General features: G+C 40.3%; 1 protein-coding gene across 2 annotated transcripts; it reads left to right on the top strand.

The window, feature by feature from the left end:
* The first annotated feature begins 554 nt into the window (after window positions 1–554).
* Window positions 555–18,264, top strand: rb1cc1 (RB1 inducible coiled-coil 1). 2 transcript variants are annotated; one of them, XM_023964877.1, is made up of 23 exons: window positions 555–893; window positions 2,766–2,897; window positions 2,990–3,116; window positions 3,512–3,682; window positions 4,457–4,659; window positions 4,798–5,212; window positions 5,285–5,455; window positions 5,884–6,068; window positions 6,170–6,356; window positions 9,364–9,445; window positions 9,561–9,625; window positions 10,923–11,026; window positions 11,696–11,822; window positions 11,955–13,849; window positions 13,998–14,184; window positions 14,405–14,513; window positions 14,705–14,951; window positions 16,173–16,221; window positions 16,298–16,345; window positions 16,681–16,739; window positions 16,905–17,032; window positions 17,119–17,189; window positions 17,370–18,264. In XM_023964877.1, exons 2-23 carry the CDS (start codon window positions 2,827–2,829, stop codon window positions 17,445–17,447), a joined length of 4,779 nt encoding a protein of 1,592 aa, XP_023820645.1. In that variant the 5' UTR covers window positions 555–893; window positions 2,766–2,826; the 3' UTR covers window positions 17,448–18,264. The 2 variants fall into 2 exon arrangements, with proteins under 2 accessions (XP_023820645.1, XP_011485300.1); XM_011486998.3 differs by having other exon boundaries at window positions 2,763–2,897.
* Window positions 18,265–19,898: the final 1,634 nt, after the last annotated feature.

Below are 19,898 nucleotides of genomic sequence, written 5' to 3'. Positions count from 1 at the left end.
TTGGAGCACTCGGGGCAGTAACCCCTAAACTGGAGGAGTGGCTTTCCCTGGAAAGACATAAGTTTCTCTTGGTGGACTAAACCACCCGCGGAAGTTAAGAGGGGCGTTTTTTTTTGTTTGTTTGTTAAGTATATCTATATCTATACTATAACATACCACGCATCTATACAGATACATCTATTGAAAACTTTTATAAAGAAATGATGGGATTTAAATAGTGTGTTTCTTTCCCTTTTTTGAACATTTTAGATAACTTTATTTAAAAGTAAACCTTTCTATCAAAAACTATGGATAAATTAGAAATAAACGCAGCTTTTTTTTTACACAGATGAACGAAATAAAGAGCTGCAAAAGCATTAGACTTAAAATAAATTAAAGGTTATGCATATAACACTCACACAAGAGTAATAATTCATGTAATTTATGACATCTCTGATCTAATAACAATTTTATATTTAAGATCTATGAGTCAGAAAACCCCTTACAGTAATAACAAAGTTGGCTTCGCTTTTTTTTTTCCTGACCAAATTATCTTGTGCTTGCTGTCAATCCGGGTTCCACAGCAGCAGATGACAACAACAAAAACAGTCCGCCTCACTGAGAGGGGGCTAGCCCAGTTAGCTGCGCGACGCAAACTCTTTCTCTTATAGTGTCACGTAGTTATGAACACAACAATGCAGGGGGTAGGAACGTATTAGCACCATGTTGTACCTGTCTGTTTAAAAATGTTCATCAGTTACTCTTGTTTAAGCTGGACCCGCTAATGTTAGCTTTAGCGAGCTCTATGCATGTCAACCTTAAACGGGTTAGCTAGCTAGCTAGCTCCTTTGCTAGCTTGTTAGCTAGCCAGCTCGCCCAAGAGGAGACAAGAACCGATATGTGGGGAAAGTCGGGTAAGACAAAATAGATACTTTAGTTTGCGATGGCAGCATGAAATTAGAATTGTTTTATGGTATATATTCTGTAGAATGGTCTTTAGTTTCTGGACCGGATGAGGAACATTTGTCATGTTCTTCGACATGTACATTTCTTTCCGAATTAACCCGACAGCAGTGCTACTAGCTAATACGGCAAGTTAGCGCAAACAGAACGGGGTTATGATTGACTGTGTAGCTTCTTAGTTGCTGAAAGTGGCCACTTGTTTAGCACCAGAACCGTGACTAAACAAAGACCTCCATGATGTTGCAGCAATTGAATGTTTTGAGTTTTTGTAAACATTCGTGCAAAGTAAACCACAAGAAGGCCGCCAGCCGCTTAACTACTATTACTATTTTTTCTTAAATAACAGACATTTATTTTCTTATTCGAGTACATTTTATATAAGGTGTTTGTTTGTTGCGACCGCTCAGTGGTAGAACCGATTTTATAACCGGTTCTTTCTTATTATAATTACTCATATTTGATGACTTTTTCAGCTGTAGAAAAAAGTTGTAGCTAAAGTATATTCCTGTCAGCTTTGAAAGATCATTATTTATAAACTAAAGAGAGTACTGATGTCTGTGGGTAAATGCATTGATGTCACAGTGACTCAGCTGCTGAGTAGTTTGACAAAAACACAGTACAGCTGAATCCCTTTGTGGTATCTTATGCCTACCTTTGTGATCACAGCACGTTTTTTTAAAATCTTAAATAAAACTATCAAACAAACAAAAAGTGCAACAAAAAAACAACCCACATTTATTATTAGCTCATTAATTAGTTTATGATCCGATCATGAAGTGAACCTTTTATAGATAGCACAAAAAAGAAAAGTCCATTTAAGATAAGATGAAATTCAAATTCCCCATTTCAGAACTTCGAGAAATGAGTTTGAATAGCTAACCTTTATTGACAATTTAGACCGAACAAGTTCGTCTGTGTCATGTGTTTGGATGGGCACGTTTTCCTCTTTGGGATTGAGTTATTTAAGGTTTAATTACACCAACAAAACAGTTTACCAAGCACAGACACATATCTATCTGATCCAACTGACTAGCAAACTAGTTGAACAATCTGCCTCTTTTTGGAACAAGTTATCTGTGTCTAATACCTTCTGGTTCTTTCACTTTTCTTTGTTGCACAGTGCTCCTGTTGTCTGACTGAGAGTTAGTTAAACTCAGGAATGGGGATATAGTTTTATAGTTGCTTTTTTTCCGTGGAAACAGTATGACTTAAAGAACCACTGCAATGAAAATAGTTCTTGTGGGAAACATATATATATATAATATGTAAAGAAAATTAATATTAAAACTGCATTTATGAGTGTTTCTCTTTTCCAATCAATGTGAATCAGGTGCAGACAAAAAGATGCTATTTGAAAAAGCTTACAGTTTTCATGTACAAACTGCAATCGGCAGCTTACAGCTCCGTGCTCTGCTCCATTCTGATGTATCCTCTTGGAGACAAATAGATCCATGTACGTCTTGGTTTTCCTCTTCTGAGCTGGCATCTGGATCAGATCTGTACAGCTGGATAGCCCTAATATTGCTCACCACTTTTGTTGCACCAGAACTGTTTGGTTGGGGTTGTGTGGGGTTGTAATATATTGGTAGTTAGTGTAAACAAAGGGATGATGGGAAACAAAGGCATCCTCGTTGTGTGCAAACAGCCCCACAACTCTGAGGCGAATTTGTGATGAAATCTTGCCGCTGTGCAGAAACTATGTCCTAGAAAACGATGCAGGGTTTGTGATTTAATCATAACAAAAATACAACTGGGAATGCTTTCAAAATAGATGATTAATTGTTATCTAAGACATTTTCATGTTTGTGTTTGTCTTCCAGCAGTTGGTGTTGTCTGACTAAATGAGCAAGATAAGCAAGCTTGGAGAACTCTGGGAGATTCACCATGAAGTTGTATGTGTTCCAAGTGAACAACGGCAGCACGTTGACATTTGACACTGACCTTGCTGTCCAGACGTAAGAATCTTCTTATTTTTTAGAGAGAGAAAAGAGAAACTCCCAGAACCTTCAGTCTTAGTAATGTAAATTCATTCTTTCTTTCATTTCAGTGTACATCAGCTGAAACATGCCATCCAAGCCAAATATAAAATTGCAATTCAGCATCAAGTCCTTGTTGTCAACGGAGGGGAATGTATGGCTGTGGACAGACGGGTCTGCAGCTACAGTGCTGGCACTGTAGGTTCATTTATTTCATTAGTTTGACTTTGTTTGGCTGCACGGTTAGCGCTCTTGCCTCACTGCAAGAAGGCCCCAGTTCAAGTCCTGGCTGGGGACCTGAAACAGAATCACCAACTGTGTGCAGTTTGCATGTTCTCCCCGTGCATGCGTGAGACTTCCTCCTACCGTCCTAAAACAGCTTTCATAGGTTAATTGGTTTCGCTAAATTGTCCGTAGGTGTGAATGCGAGTGTGTATCGGTGTGTGATTGTGTCCCTGCGTCAGACTGCCAACCTGTCCAAGGTGTATCCTGCCGTGTCCAGGATAGGCTCCGGGAGACCCCTGTCCCCAAAAAGGACAAAAACGGGTTTAGAAAATGCTTAAAATTGACATCTTCTGTTTGCTGGTCTTTAGGAAACCAATCCCATATTCCTGTTCAACAAAGAGATGATCTTGTCTGATCGGGATCCAACCATCCCCAAAACCACCTTCTCCATCGAGAGTGAGATTCAGGTCAAGGTGGAAGAATCTCTACTGATGCCAGCTGTCTTTCACACTGTTGCCTCAAGAACACAACTTGCCCTGGTAGTTAGATTCTTCACTTTTTAGATTTGTATGTGGCCACTCCTCTTTTAACTGAGTGTTTTTGCAGACTTAACTAATCGTTAGGTTATAGTTTGCTCTGCTAAAGCAGATTGGCTGGAGTTTCTACTGTTTAACTTTCTTGTGATCAATGGTTTTTACTTAAGGAGTGAAAATACAATAACTTCACACACAGTATAGAACCAAAATGATCTAAAATCTCATTCTCAAAGTTAAAATATGCATTGTTTCGTTTACACATGTTTCAGATTTTAGGTTTTTGTAAAAAAAAAAAATGTGTTTAATTTTTTATTATCAAAAGCTAGTTCCAATTTATTTTAAAAGGGACATATTTGGCTCTCTGAAGGTTTCCATCCAATGTAAAATAAATGTGATAATTGTTTTATATTTGTTTTATTCACAATGTTAAACATATTAACTTGAGTAAACACAGACCTTAGGTGTTCTTTCATATTTTCATTTTTACACGTTATTCTTGGAAGTATGCAAATGTTTTTGTTGTCTTAAATAAGTTTATTTTCTAGTAAACAGCTGTTCAAAAATTCAAAGTACCTAAGCTTGAGATTGTTTGTCTGAGAAGTTGAAAAAAAAACTTTTAATAGTAATTTTTGCACACAAAGTGGAATTATTTAAAACATTTTTAGCCAGCGTTGAGACCTCTGCTAGCACCGTTTGAACTGTTTTTTTCCCTCTTTTTTCTGTCATTCATATCTTGCTCTGATAATGACCGGAAAACATCGTTCTGAACTTTTGCAGGAAATGTTTGAAGTTGCCAACAAGCTTTGCTCTTTCTGTGAACGTTTGGTTCACGATGAACATCTCCAACATCAAGGCTGGGCTGCAATCATGGCCAACCTGGATGATTGCACTCAGTCGTACCAGAGGTTACTCAGCAAATTCAACATTTCATACACCAATTATCAGCACGACCTGGAGGAAATTAAAGTCAAACTTTCAAAGTAAGCGCTGTTCCCATTTTTTGAATCATTTTAAACCCGGTAAAGTGTGTATTCGTGATTACTGTGTTATGTATTAATTAATGATCTTTGAATGTGAATGGATGTCATAACATCTGTCCACCTTTTTCCTGATTGCAGGTTGGGGACAGCCGTCTCAGTGATGGCCAGGATACCCCTGCTGGAATGTTTGACTCGGCACAGTTACAAAGAGAGCATGGAGAAGTCCGGTTCAAGCCCCGGGAAGGATTCAGACGAAACAGAGGAAGAAAAATCCACCGACTCTGTGCGTTTCACTGCTCAAGCCCAGATACCCCACATGTCACCATCTGCCCCGTCTGCCTCTGGATCGGCTGCAGACGAGCTGCACGGAGAGCAGGAGACAAATGAAATGGCAGACAGCGGTGAGCTGAAAGCCGCTCTGCTAGATGACAGCACTCCTGAGCTCACCAACCAGCCTTTGTTCAACGTTACGCTACTGGACTGGATCAATGTCCAGGATCGGCCCAATGATGTCGAAGCAGTTGTGAGGAAGTGCTTTGACTCCATCAACAGGGTGAGACAGACGTTTACATGGGATTTGCAGCAGAGAAAACAATGTTTTTACTAAACACTTTGTGTCTTTCAGCTGGACCCGCGCATCATTCAACCCTTCCTGGCAGATTGCTGTGAAACAATTGCAAAGTTAGATAATCAGAACATGAAAGCCATCAAAGGGCTTGAGGACCGATTGTATGCTCTAGATCAGATGATTGCGAGCTGCAAGAAGCTGGTGAATGAGCAGAAGGAACTTGCTCAGGTAAAGAAAAAAATATGAATTTCTCAAATTCGGGCTTCACAGCTGTGCAGTGGTTGGCGCTCTCGCCTCTTGGCGAGAAGGCCCTGGTTTGAATCCTATCTTGGGACCTTTCTGAATGGAGTTTGCATGTTCTCACCGTGTATGTGTGGGTTTTCTCCAGGTGCTTCAGCTTCCTCACATAGCCCCAAAACATGCTTCGTAGGTGAATTGGTATCTCTAAATTGCCCCCAGATTTACATGTGTGTGTTGCCCTGCAACAGACTGGAGACCTGTTCAGGGTGCACCCCGCCTTTGTCCAACAGTAGCTAGGATAGGCTCCAGCAACCCGTGACCCCAAATGTGATACGGTGGCTTCAGAAGATAAATGAATTTCTGAAATTCTCCTTTTCTTTTAAAAAAATGTTATGATTACATGTTTCTGATTAAAGGGATTTTTGGCAAATCAGAAGCGAGCCGAAAACCTGAAGGACACGTCCGTTCTGCCTGACTTGTGTCTGAGTCACACCAACCAGCTGATGATCATGCTAAACAACCACAGGAAGCTGCTGGACATTAAGAAGAAGTGCACCACCGCCAAACAAGAACTGGCAAACAACCTTCAAGTCAGACTCAAGTAAAACAGAAGATCCCCAGTTCTGAAAGTTTTCGTTTATTCTTTCTTCCTTTGTTCTTGTGAGCCGTGCTTGATTCTTCAACCGTGGTCGTGTGTTTCAGATGGTGCTGCTATGTGATGCTTCATGCCGACCAGGATGCAGAAAAGCTTCAGGCGCTTCTGCGGCTCCTGACGGAGCTGATGGAGAGAGTGAGGGTGGTGGAGGCCCTCAGCACCGTGCCTCAGATGTACTGCCTGGCCGTCGTGGAAGTCGTCAGGAGAAAAATGTTTATGCGTCACTACAGAGCGGTTAGTGCTATAATGGGTTTCTGACTTGCTGAGAGTTTTATTTTTGGTGAGCGATTGTTCAAATCAAAATCAGAAAGTACGAAGCAGAATTTCCAGCTGGAGGGTTTGAAGGAAAAAAAAGCTGACATGAAAATAAACACTTTCTGTGTTTATTTTGGTTTTACCATGTAATGCAGGCTAAAATAGCTCCTGGAGGCCAAATTTAAAACAGAAATGCAGCCCCCCCTCCCCTTCTTAAATTAAACCCCACTCTGTAGCTAGGTGTCATAAAGGCTTTAGGGTTTACATTTGTGTGAGTTCTGCTGGAAAGTCATTATTACAAATTATTACAATTCTGAGTCAAGGTTTACGTCTCTGGGCTAATTTTAACAGCAATTGTTAACTGAGAGCAGATGACTCAGTGACTAACCCATTGTGGGGGGGGGGGGGGGGTAGCTGGAGACATGGACAAACTGAAAAAGCTGCAACTCAGTCCCTCACTCTATCGCGCTTCACCTTTCACAATCTCACTGTTTCGCAGATTTTTTTCAGTGTAGATGCTTTTGTTTTACAGTGCACTGTAAAACTGCACTTCAGCATTCTGATTGGCTGTAGACCGTGTCAGTCATGACTGACATTAATCTGTACAGTCTGTTTCCTGTACAGATTGCGTTCAGTTTCCCAAATCTACATAAATCTCAGATCATGGAGAAAACTGCACTTTTTTAAATTGAGGTTTGAATCAAGAGAGAATAATGTGTAAATGTTTATGTCTGTCTGAGAAAAGGGAATAAAGTGTGTAGTGAGGGGTTTTACAGCCTTAACAGGTCTAAATCATGCTATTCCTAACCCTTTCACAGTAAACTATATTCTAATATATGATAATATATAACCTTTAAAAAAATGAAATACCGTATTTTCCGGACTATAAGTCGCCCTTTTTTTCATAGTTTGGCAAGGGGTGCGACTTATACTCCGCAGCGACTTATATTAGAAATAAATTGAAATAAATACATTGTTAACCCTCCTGTTATGTTCATTTGTGAGGAACAGAGATGATGTTCCTGGGTCAATTTGATGTATGAGGTATGTTAAGTGTTAAGAGGATGTTAAGTGACTCAGAGAATCAGCAAACCTTTTTTTACAGTAAGATCTTGAAGGCTAACAACATAATATTCTATTTTCCAATGATTTCATAGATTCAGAAATGCAATAAAAATGACAACTGTTTCTACAAAAACAGGATGAAAACAGAGTATTAGTTAGACAATGATGCTTCATGAAAGGAATAAATAAATAAGTTTGAGAAAAAATTACTGTGAAATTATTAGATAAACAGTCTGCTATGATTGTGTCATATAAGGTTGTGAAAGTTAAAATGCGACTTATAGTCCAGTGCGACTTATCTGTGTTTTTTTCTACTTTATAATGCATTTTTGGGCTGGTGCGACTTATACTCCGGTGCGACTTATAGTCCGGAAAATACGGTATTAGATATTTTCTCATTTTCTCGATCTCTGAAGCTCCGCCTTTTGCTCCTTCTGGGTGCCGCCCATTTCATGACATCAACCTAGAGCCGGCCTCGGCAGCGTTTCTGTGTTTCACCCACGAAAACAAACAACATCCAAACTTTTGCAAAGATTAATGTACATATTGTGGTTCTAAAACAAAAGTGCTTAGCCGATCACCGCTAGCTCCATGGAGAGAGTGGGTGTATGTTTGTTAGCCTGGGGGCGGTGCTAGTAGGTAGGACTCTTCTGAAAGGGGCTCTTCTCATTTAACTACATCACAGTCTGAGAACCCACTTGTTTTCAAGGATGGACACCAAGAGAAGTTTTAGCTCACCTGACCAGGAAGAAGTCATGTGATTACAATTTTGCCACTTCTTTTTTTTTAACCAAGTAATTTCTTTTGATCTACATATCCTATAACTTATTTCTGTTAAATACACTGAGCAGAGGTAAGATCGGGCCTAAAAATTCCGACCCGACCCAGGCCCGCGGGCATTAAAGCCCAACCCAGCCCGAACCCGACCAATTAATTTGATTTGGAGGCCCGAGCTCGAAGCAAACCCGAAATTTCAATTTATCCCATAGTATTTTTGGCAGAAAAAAATGCAAGATTTCTTAAGGTTAAAATAATCTACATATTTTTATGATCATGATAAATGCATTTGCACATCGAAATAACGCTGGAACACAGAATAAGAGGCCAGACAGAGAGAGTGAAAGAGAGATCTTGATGCGCACTCGCTTAATTACGCGGAGAAATACTGCAGCCGCGGCGGTGCGTGTTTGCCTTTTCAGTTCCCCTGTCTTAAGTTTTTTCTTGACTTCTTGCTGCTCCATATCGGGGATACCTAAACAAAATAGATGCGGGCTTGCAGAGGGAAGATTACATTCACGACTCTGCGTCTGCGCTTCCTGTTTAGTAGTAGTTATATAGCAACTACCTTACAGCGCCTTCTCTGTTTTAACCAAATTATTTATTTATAACAAGTATTCCTTAGTTTAGTATACATTTTTATAAACATATTTTTATTTAAAAAAAGTCAGCGAGAGAGAAGCCCGGGCCGAGTCGGGTTCTGACTCGGGCTTGGGCTTAAGATCTTACGTCTAACACTGAGACAAGTTTGAGAAATCTGTGAGTATTTCACAAAATTTAAAGCCTTAAGCGATGGAGCTTGTTTAAAAGTCTTTATTAAAAATGTGTTTGTTCAATAGAACCAAAGGGAATCATTCCTTTACAGCAGATATAACTAATGTCTTACTCATTTGAATGACAGAAAAGCAACAAATGATTTAACCTAATGGATACTGTGCTTGTGGCTTTTTTTAAAATATCAATTACAATATAACTGTGAAGAAAAGTAAATGAAATGTGGGGTAATACTGGTAACAAACCTTCAGTTCCACTTCTGTTATGAAAAGCAAAAAGGAAATGTTTTCCTCAAAACTTGACATTTATCATTAGGAAAAGCTCTTGTTTTCATTATTGTGGGTTTATTTGTTGTTTTGTGTGTTTTCAGTGGGCCAATGCTCTCGTGAAGGATGGAAAACGCCTGTATGAGGCAGAAAAGTTCAAAAGGGAATCCTTCGGGAAACTCTTCAGTAAGTTTTCCTAAATCTTCAACTCCACAGACAAGATTACAGTTTTACTGTGAAACCAACGTGCCTTTAATGTGCTAGAACTTAAAATTCAACCCATTACCTTTCATTTTTAAAGGAAAGTCTTTCCTCCGAAATCGGCTGTTTCGAGGGTTGGACTCGTGGCCCCCGACATCATTCTGTGTGAGTTTCAAGTCCAGCTGCTTTTCTAGATGATTCCATGAAATGTGGACTAATATTATTTAGGGGATGGACATTTTTTAGGCAACCACAATTTGATTGCTATTCTGGAGCCAACGATCTGATTACCAAACAATTATGAATGCATCCTCAATCTATGCATTTTAAAAAATGTTTTCTCCTCCCCACAAGACAATAGACCAAAGTTATTTACCATATTCTCTGTACATTGTCTCTCCGGAGAAGCTGTAGCAGCAAAAAAAAATGCATAACAATGAAAAAGACAATCATAAACAAGCAGCGCTAGAGTATAACATCTCCACCTTGCCCAGCGTAAGACTGAGCAGAGCTTCTTCCTCTGGGTTGCTGTCAGTAGCCAATACTGATGCACACACCTACAGTGCCCTCTAGTGGTTGTTATGGGAAAATAATAAATGTATGGTCCTTTTTTTTTCCTTTTAAAGTCACATATAAGTCGCACCTGACTATAAGTCTCTTCCTAGGCCAAACCGCAACGTGTTCTAAGAAAAAACTGTAGTTTTTTACCCTAAATAGCCTGTTTAAGTAAGGACCATAAGAACCATAGGAACATAAAATGTTTCGTTTGAGAATCAAAAATCTTTCACAACATCATCAGCAGACGGGTTTTCAAGGAAACTTTGTTTTCTCTGAACTCAACAAACTTGAATAACACAATATGTTACTTTTTATTAACAGGATGTTCTTTAACTCAAGTCAAACAAAATAAATGGTGCCCAGCTTATTACTAAACGTAATGTTTTATTACATTGTGGAAGTGTGCGATATAATCTTGCATGTTTGTTGTGTTCCCTGAATACCTGATCTTGATTTGACACAACTTACACATGGCATGACTTTTGTCCGAAGCCCTTTGAAACATCCCCATTAAAAAAGGCGAAACGCTTCCAAACGTTAGCTTTACGCTAAGCCGGGGCCGGTCGGATCCCGCCGCCTGCAGGTTGAGCCAGGATTGTGTCCTCTAAAAAAACGCTGCTCGTTTTAAGTTCTGCGTAATATTAAATCACACTAATTATTTGATTATTTACAATGCACAAAATGATCCCGATTCGTTTATGAATCATCATCGATGAATTTAGTAATTGATCCTCCCTCCCAATTCTTTTTATGAAAAATATCTTAACCTTATTGTGTATAAAAATAATATACTAAATCCCTTTACGGCATTAAGCAAACAAACCGAGGAAGCACAACGCTGTCAGTGAGGGAGAACTGCTGTCACGTCATGTGGATATTCTCTTTTTTTGGTGAATACTTGTAGACCCGAAGGCCCAGAAGGTTTGATGATGAACTCCCAGACATCTCACTTGATGACCTGCAGTACTTGAAGTCATGTTGTCCTGACGAGGTGCAGCCTTTCCTAATGTAAGTCACCGTCTTCACATCTTTCCTTCAGGTCACTTTGACACAAACACTAAAAGAAAAGATCCACTCCAACGAAAATTGTGTTTTTGATGTTTTTATCATGTATTTGGGCCTTTTTTCATGATGGAGGACATAAAATTACATCTCTGAGTATTTCTGTCTTTATATTGTTGTGAGCAGATGAAAAAATGCTGTTGGACAAAGACGTAGAAAATGGTTAGATCCATGATTGTTTGTTTATTTTCCACACATTAGCTGGAATCTGGATCAAAACTGTACGACCGGGGAACTCCAATATTGCTGGCCATTTTTTATGCACCAATAATGTTAGGTTGGGCGTCTGCGGGGCTGTAAGCTAGTGGGAGAGAGTGTAAACAGAGAGCTCTCAGTTGTGGGTGACAGGAAAGGCGGAGTGGGTTGCTCCACTCCAGCAGTCCCGCCCACAACTCAAAGGTGAATTCTCCTGCCGCTCTGCAGAAACTATGTCATAGAAGAAGTTTGTTTTGTTTTTTAAAATTTTGGCTATAAATGGCAGAATCCTCACTAAAAGAACTCTTTTACAACAGACCATAAGATTAGCGGAGTGGGTTTTTCGTGCAAAAAACATTTAATGGTTGAGTTTATAAAACCAAATGTCTTTATCTATTTCCCTTGTTTGACTTCTTTTAGGGTGCCCAGCATGTGTGATTTGGAGCCCTTAAATCGCCACGTAGAGAAACTTCATCAGCTTGTCCAGGCTGCTCAAAGTGTAGACGAGATGTCCCAAACTATCACTGACCTGCTAAGTGAACAAAGGGTGATCCTTTCTTCCTTCATTTCCGTTTTGTTTAGCAAACATAAAAAAATCAACTCAACAAAAAGGAATTAGAGTTACATTTTAAAGTTCAATTGGAGTGTCTTTAACTGTACTTGTAATCTTTTTCTGCAGGCATCATGTACTCAGAGCGCCCAGAGATCCAGTGTGCTGTCTGAAAACACGCCAACGTCTCCTAAAACCCCCCCCTCTCTAAGCCTTCAGGGAACCAGCTGCCAGCCTCTTCACGTCCCCATCCCCGCCCCCTTGGAGGACTTATCCCCCGACAGCATCGACGCGCAGACGTTTGACTTTGAAACCATCGGGCACCCGAACATGGATCCGGTCCTGCAGCAGGGATCGCTGGACTTGGACTCTCTAGCGGAGAGCCCCGAATCGGATTTCATGTCAGCTGTCAACGAGTTTGTGATCGAAGAGAACTTGGCCTCTCCGAACCCCATCAGTGAGCCGATCAGCCCAGAAATGATGGTGGAGTCTCTGTACTCGTCTGTCATAAATGCTATAGACAACAAGCGAATGCAGGACACCACTACGCTACAGAGAGAAGCCTCCAAGATCTCTGAACTCAAAGACGTTCTGGAGAAATATCAGTGTGCTGCCGAGGAGTCCGTCTGCAAGTTCAGGGTCGTGAAGGATGATCTCAGGCATTTAAAGAGTCTAGTATTGAAGGAACGGAGCGACTTCACGTTAGCCATCAACAGCTTAACCACAGAAGTGAGCAGCGCTGTGGGCGGCGTCTACCAGACCCACGAAATGCAGCTGAGAGAGCAGCATCGTGGAGAGCTTCTGAACCTCAGGCAGGAGCTGGAGAAGCAGATTCACAGCCTGGCGGAGGAAAACCAAGTCAACCAGAATATAGTGCGAGACGTCCAACGCGCCATGCTGGAGCTGGAGGGGCTGCTGGAGCGCAAGGAGAAGGAGCTGACGCAGCTGGAGAACGAGAAGGAGCGCTGGTTGGAGAAGGAGGGCCATCTGAACGAAAGGATCAAAAACCTGGAGCAGATCATCAGTGAGCAGGCCGAAGAGATCAGGATGCTCTCAACCTTGAGGGACTCTTTGAGCAGTCAGCTGGAGAACCTGCACTTTGAGATTGAACGCAGTCAGCAGAAGATTCGCCAGGAGATGGAAGCTGCCAGTCGGTGCCATTTGAAGGAGCTGGAGGACCGATTGAAGGAGGAGCACAGGACGGAGCTGGAAACCATGAGCAAGGATAACAAGGAAGCCCTGGAACACCTTGCTGCTGAAAATGACGCAAAGTCGATGACTTCAGCCAATCACCATGCTGCTGCTCTCCAGGAGAAGGATGCTCAGATCAAGGATTTGGAAGCTCGGCTTACGGAACTCGCAGAGCTGCGCTGCAAGTTAGAGGTGGAACTAGCCTTAAAGGAGTCCGAATCGGAGGAGGCGAGGATCCACTTTGAGGAGACGAAGACGCAGCAGGCAGATGCCATGAAGACCCAAGTGGAAGCCGAGACCAAAACCATCAGAGAAGAGCTGGCAGGACTCCGAAAGCAACTGCAAGCTAAGAACGAGGAGTATGAAGTGGACCTAGCAGAGCTGAGAGCCCTCATGAGAATTGAGAAGGACCACTGCATCTCAGAGCTGGTGGACAGACACGAAGAGGAGACGACTCTGTTGCACAGCAACCTCTCCTCCCTGAAGCAAAAGCTCCAGGACGCCAAAGGGAGCCACGCCGAGCAGCAGCAGAGACTCACAGACGAGTTCAGTCAGCAGATCGCTGAGCTAACGGAGGAAAAAGAGCAGCAGTGTAAGAGTTTCCAAGCGTTGGAGCAGGAGTTGAGGACTCTTATTGGCAATTTACGGTCAGAAAACGACCATCTTTCAAAAGCATTAAAGCAGGAAGATTCAAGGAAAGAGGAGGCCTCAAATGCTGCAGCAGCAGACGGCTTTAAAGAGCTGGAGCAGCAGAAGGAGGAGATGGAGAGGAGACTTTTAGACAAAATTCAACAGCTGGAACAAGAGCTTTCCGAAAAGAAGTTCTCAAAAAGGTACATACAATTCAAGCAACAAATTGTTCAGAAAAAAATAGAGATTTTAATTTTTCAATCACTTACTTTATCTAAACAGGTGTTTAACATGGAAAATCCATTTGTTCCAAATCTCTTTGTGTTTTCTCCCACCTCTCTACGATTCCAGTGAGGAAGGTTTGTCGCTTCACGCCGAGAGTGGAGCGGATTCTGGAGGACCGCTGTCGCTGGACTCTGCCCTACAAGAGCGCCTGCAGCAGGAGCGGGCGTCCTTACAGATCCAGATGGAACTCCTCGAAAAGAAGAAGAACGAAGAGATGCAGAACCTCAAGACCTCGCTGATTGCAGAGCAGCAGGTCCGTGTTTAAAAGTTTGGTTTACAATAATCTTTGCTCTGAACTGCATCGTTTTTTGTTTTAGAAAATGAAACCACTTTTTTCTATTTTGGTCCGTTTTTCTTGCATCTACTGTTAAAAAGAATTGCTGGGTGTAGCCACCCTAGATGTAAACGATGCATCGGGTAAACGTCATGATTGTCACATTAACCCAAAGGGAACGGGGTTTTTTTTTTTGCAGACAAACTTCAACACTGTGCTAACCCGAGAAAAGATGAAGAAGGAGCAGATCATCAGTGACCTCACAGAAAAGCTGCACAAAGTGACTCAGCAGCAGGAGAAGGACAAAGGTGAAGGTCGTGACCTTTAGGACCGAGGGTCATCTGTTTAATGGAGAAAATCATTAAGGACTTTTTCTTATTTCTAGCTGGGAAAATGGTTTCATATTCCTAAAGAACTGCTTTCTGTTCCTCTGTTCAGTGGTTATAAAGGAAAATGAGGGAATATTTAGCTGTTTCTTTTACGTTTGTGATCCCTAAAGCTTTGATAGAAACGTTGTCTGAGGACCGGGCAAGTGTGATGCAGGAGAAGAAGCACTTGGAGGAGGAGCTGAACCGCCTGCGCAGCACCGTCCTGGCCTCCTCCAGCATGTTCACCTCCGCAGAGGCCGGAGCGGCGGCAGCACGAGCTCTGCCCGTCGCCGAGACTCTGGCTGACACGTCTGTGGGCGCCATGCAGGACGACGAGCACGTCGATTCCGCCGTGGAGGCCAGCATGGTGACCGTCCAGTAAGCATTTCCTCAGTTTGTCCTTTTTATTTTTATTTTTTTACAGCGAATGAGCAAATTTATGCATCAAATGAATAGAAAAGAAGGTTAATGACGGACTCGAGGTCCAAATGTCAACACCATAAAACCTATGGATTTAAAAAAAAACAAGTAAAACATAAATTATGAACATAAAAACTTAAAAAAGGTACCCCTGATGATGAAGAGTCCTGTGCCTGCTGTTGGTGAGAAGGATTTGCATAAAACGATAAAGAAATGCACACGTGACTTCCGTGTTCGATGTAGGACCACTCAGAGAGTCAGAGCGAAACGGCGATGTTCACGCGAGTCTGCAGAGTTTACTAGAAAACTTCTGGAGCTACTCAAAGTCACAATAAATCCAGTCTGGCTCCAGAGGGACATCGGGGGGGGGGGGGGGGGGGGCACTATTGCAGAGTTCAGGTCAGCAACAGTAATGTAAACAAACGTGACATGCAGAGCTTTATCTTTATTTTAAAATAAATATAGTCTTAAAGACCTCAACATCTCTGTAAAGAAACGTACTCTGAACTTCTGTACTGCAATTCTCACACTTCCAAGCCTGTTTTCTGTGTAATTTTGCCATCAAATGCTCTGTTAACGGCTCATGGATTTTGTTTCTGCACAATAACGTAACAGACGTCACAAGCGTAAAGCGGACCTTGAATAAAACCTGATGTCATCGTCAGAAAACTCCAAAGCAGACTTTAGCTGATGCTGCACATTCAGGGACACAGTTGATGTACTGTCCTCTCCTTTTTGTAATGTCATTGTGTAAAAACACAACAACAAACGAACAAACAATATTAAAAAAAAAAGAATTAAACATCAGTAAATACGCAGAATCTTTCTGTTTTTGGAGAATCGACGTATGCAGCCCTTAGCTGTTCATTGTTCTTATTTTTCAGATCGACTTTTTCAGATAAATTCTTTAAAGGAGGATTTCAGAAACATTAAAATGTTATTATTTTAGCAAAAAATTGTCTAAAAAATCCTATTGTTCAGATGTAAGTTAAATCAATTTGCAATAGTTTTAATGTTTTCATGTGACTTCTGAGACAAATAATTTTGCCAAAATTATTGACTTTTTTTATTCATATTTTAACCCAAAATGTATCAGCAGCAAAACTATGAACAGCTTGAGTGTTTGAAAATTCTTCTTTCCTGTGACCTGCACCTTGAGGAAAGTGTTTTATTTTGTAGGGACAGCATCCTGTCGGAGGAGAAGCAGCGCATCATCTTACTCGAGAGGGTAAACACACGGCCTTTTTCTGCCAGCTGTATCTGATTTTGGCGTCTTTTTTTAATTCATCTGCCGCCTGTTGCAGACCTTACATATGAAGGAAGAAGAAAACAAGCGCCTCAGTCAAAGACTCGTGAGTCCATTTTCTTCTCTGTCTGCTATGTCCAGGCATCTCCACCAGGGGGCAGTAGCATCAAAGAATATGGTTTTTGTAGTTTTTGCCGGATTCAGTATAAAGGGACACAATAAAAACGGATAGAAATTTTAAACGATTACTTAGATATATATTTATTGTTAAATGGAGCATGACTCAATGTGAGTTTTTTTTCTCAAAAGTAAAAGAATTGAAATGAAACGACAATTGTTTTTGTCTCTTCTGTCAGGTAAGTTGAACTTCTTCTGGGAGGAGCGCCCATCTGCTATTTTTTTCTATATATTTTCATTTTAATCAAAAGCATTTCTTTACAGATGTCTCAGAGCATGTCGTCCGTGTCGTCACGGCATTCAGACAAAATCGCAATCAGAGAGTAAGTGAATGATTTGACATCCGTCCGTGCCGCTACCATTTCCAGCCCTAAAATGACATAGAGTGCAACAGTCACACACATTCTTAATAACGAACACGAATGCGGCGATCCCGCTTTTCTGTGTGGCCCTCCTCCCCCTTGTCTCCCCGTCGTCCGTGGTTTTAGTTTCCAGGTTGGCGATTTGGTTCTCATCATTCTGGACGAACGGCACGACAACTACGTGCTCTTCACCGTCGGCCCCACCCTCTACTTCCTCCACTCGGAGTCTCTCACTGCTCTGGACCTCAAACCAGGTCAGAACCACCGACTTTTAAAGAAAGCTATTTTTATTTCAACTCTCTAACTAATGGAATAAAGTCATAAATGTTTTGTTTTAAAGCTTCAGGGACTTCTAGGCGGCCGTGGGTTCTTGGAAAAGTTCTGGAGAAGGAGTATTGCCAAGCAAAAAAGGTGCTTCAAAATTCTAATATGATATGTGATAGGTTTTATTTAACCTGCGTTAAACTCTTTTTTTATACATATTTTTAAACTTTTTACTATCCAAATATGAAATAAAAAGAGAGTTAGTCTTATGAAATCTGTTTGAATCTTCTGTCTTACAAAAATGGTTTTCTTCTTCTTCTTTTCCAGGCCCAGAACAGATTTAAGGTTCCTCTGGGAACCAAGTTTTACAGAGTGAAAGCTGTTCCATGGAACAGAAAAGTATAATAGCCAATTCATGATCTGAACCCTTTTTTAAAAATGTCCATAAACTTCATTACAGAACTCATAACTTGAAAAAGGAAGCTACTTTTTTTTTCTTTTTTAAAGATTAGGATGGACATGCATTTTATTTTGAAATCGCCTTTTCTCTTTATTTTGTTTTAAACCCGGGTTTGTTCATGTGGACCAAATGCTACTCTTGTAATTGGGGTCCCCCCCCACCCCACTACACTACACTGTGGCATGACGCCCTTTGACCTGTGTGTACAATTGAAGAAAACTTTGGATGTTAAATATTTAGTTTCCATTCTCAACATTTGTGTAAAATACTGTGTCATTATGGAGATAATTAATAAAAAAACAGACCATTTATAAATAAATGTTGATGGAGGAATGTTCATGGCATGCATCTTAAAATATTTCTTTCATTTACTTACCAGATAAACGTGGTTGTTGTAGTTAATGCTGTTTATTACTCACAACACAGTATTGCTGTCGGTCAATACTGCCATGTAAATGATGAATGACTGAAGGACGCAGTCTTCTTTGCAATCCTTGAAATGCACTTTGGAAAACCATGCTTTTTATGATTTAAATAAAAATAAATAAAAAAGGGAAGTTTAGTTGAGCTGTCGGAACTAAATAAATCCATCAGCAGGAATTTCTCACTTATAGAATTATTGATATGTAGAGAGAAATGCGTTGTGACTGTGTTTCAGTATCACGAGACGTTGTATATAACCCATTAAATCAAATGTAACAAGAAATGACTGTATTGTACAAGATAGAGTTTTGAAACAATAAAGGTTTGATCCCAAATTTACCTTTTATTTTTGTCTTTTTTATAAGACCGGTGGTTTAATTTTTTCTACCCTGAAAAAAACTATCTTTTTGTTTTTATATAATATTTTTTAAATTACATTAAATGCTCAATATTAGTTGTGTTTTAGCCGAGCAAAATAAACGTAATTTTAAAGACCTTGTTTTAAATTGGAACCTTTTAGATCATAAACCAAAAGGACATTTGCTCACGTTTTGTGTCTATTAAATGTATTTTTTTCTGGCGATTTTTGCACACAATGAGACGCCTCGCGTTCTCATTTGATTTTGGGTTTGTCCTTTTGTGGAGAGTTGGCACGCTCCCGCAAGAAACAGACTTCAAAAAGGCTTCAAATGGGGGCCCAAGAACGACGCGGGCCTCATGGAGGAGGAAGCCCACCAACATCACTTTCCCAGTTCACAGCGGGGAGCATAGCAGCTCTCCATCGAGCGCTCTCTACCATGTGGGTCTAGGGGTGTTTTAACAATGTTTAGCTGTATTTTCTCCATTTAGCATACGCCTGTTGTCACATTTGGATGGCTCCTTCATAAATTGGTGGTGTGATTTCTACAATTTCGGGACAGGCCTGAATGACAAAATATGCAACACAACATTCGATACCGAGGTGGCTGGCAAGCAGCAAGCATGTGCACTGGACAGGCTCTTAGTGTAAATGTTTACAACCCCCCACTGAGCTCAGTGCTGCAGGGAGTCACTCTCATCAAGCTGAATGGGATTTAACATTGCCATGTGGATCCTCTAGCTACTCCCACCATTAAAACTGCCTTTGAATTTGACTTTTGCTGCTTATATTTAACTGGATCCTAAGGTAACCTTCAGCTTTTTATTGTCAGTTTTACTAAAATATATATTTATATATATTTGATACAACTTTTACATAAAGCTGAAAAAACAGGTGTTTTTTTTACAAACAAGAAGAAAAGAGTGTCCCATGTTTCATGCAAAAACACACATCTAAATAAACTGGATGTGTTTGGGTCAAATTGACCCATTTTTATCATTTGAAAATCTAAAAACGGAATACCTGAAAGTATTTTTCCACTTTGAAACTTTTTCTGGTTGGATTTTGTCAACATATAAATATAAAATAGGTTCAGTTATTTGTTTATACCTTTAGCAAAAAGTACTACACTTGAAGTTTATTTTATTTCTTGAGTATAAGTATAAGATAAGCAAGTAGACCACAGACCATTATGTAGGAAATATACTTACTGAATACTTCTTCAGGTTAAATCGAAACATTTTAAGGTTACACGATATACAAATATACAATAAATATGATATATAAATAAAAGTAAACTTCTTGTGTACTACTACTACTTCTAGTACACTTTAATAGACTACGTCTCGCTAATTTAAGCAGAAGCAAATATAAGTGCAGTTCTTCAGAAACTATAATAACCAGAGGTTTAAAAGTTATGCAGAAAAGTTTCATCTCTTAATCTTTTAATTCTTAATTCTTCTCTTAATTCTTCAGAGTAATCTTACTTCATTATTTTGATTTAATTTGATTTAGCTTTTGGAAAATGGATACTTATACTCAGCTGCATTCCTCTCATTGCATAAATAGATATTTTATGATTGTTTTACACATCAGAACAATCCCTGTTGTTTAT

Source organism: Oryzias latipes, chromosome 17 (assembly GCF_002234675.1).
Source record: "Oryzias latipes chromosome 17, ASM223467v1".
Classification (NCBI taxonomy): Eukaryota; Metazoa; Chordata; class Actinopteri; order Beloniformes; family Adrianichthyidae; genus Oryzias; species Oryzias latipes.
This window is presented reverse-complemented; position numbering and strand designations above follow the sequence as displayed.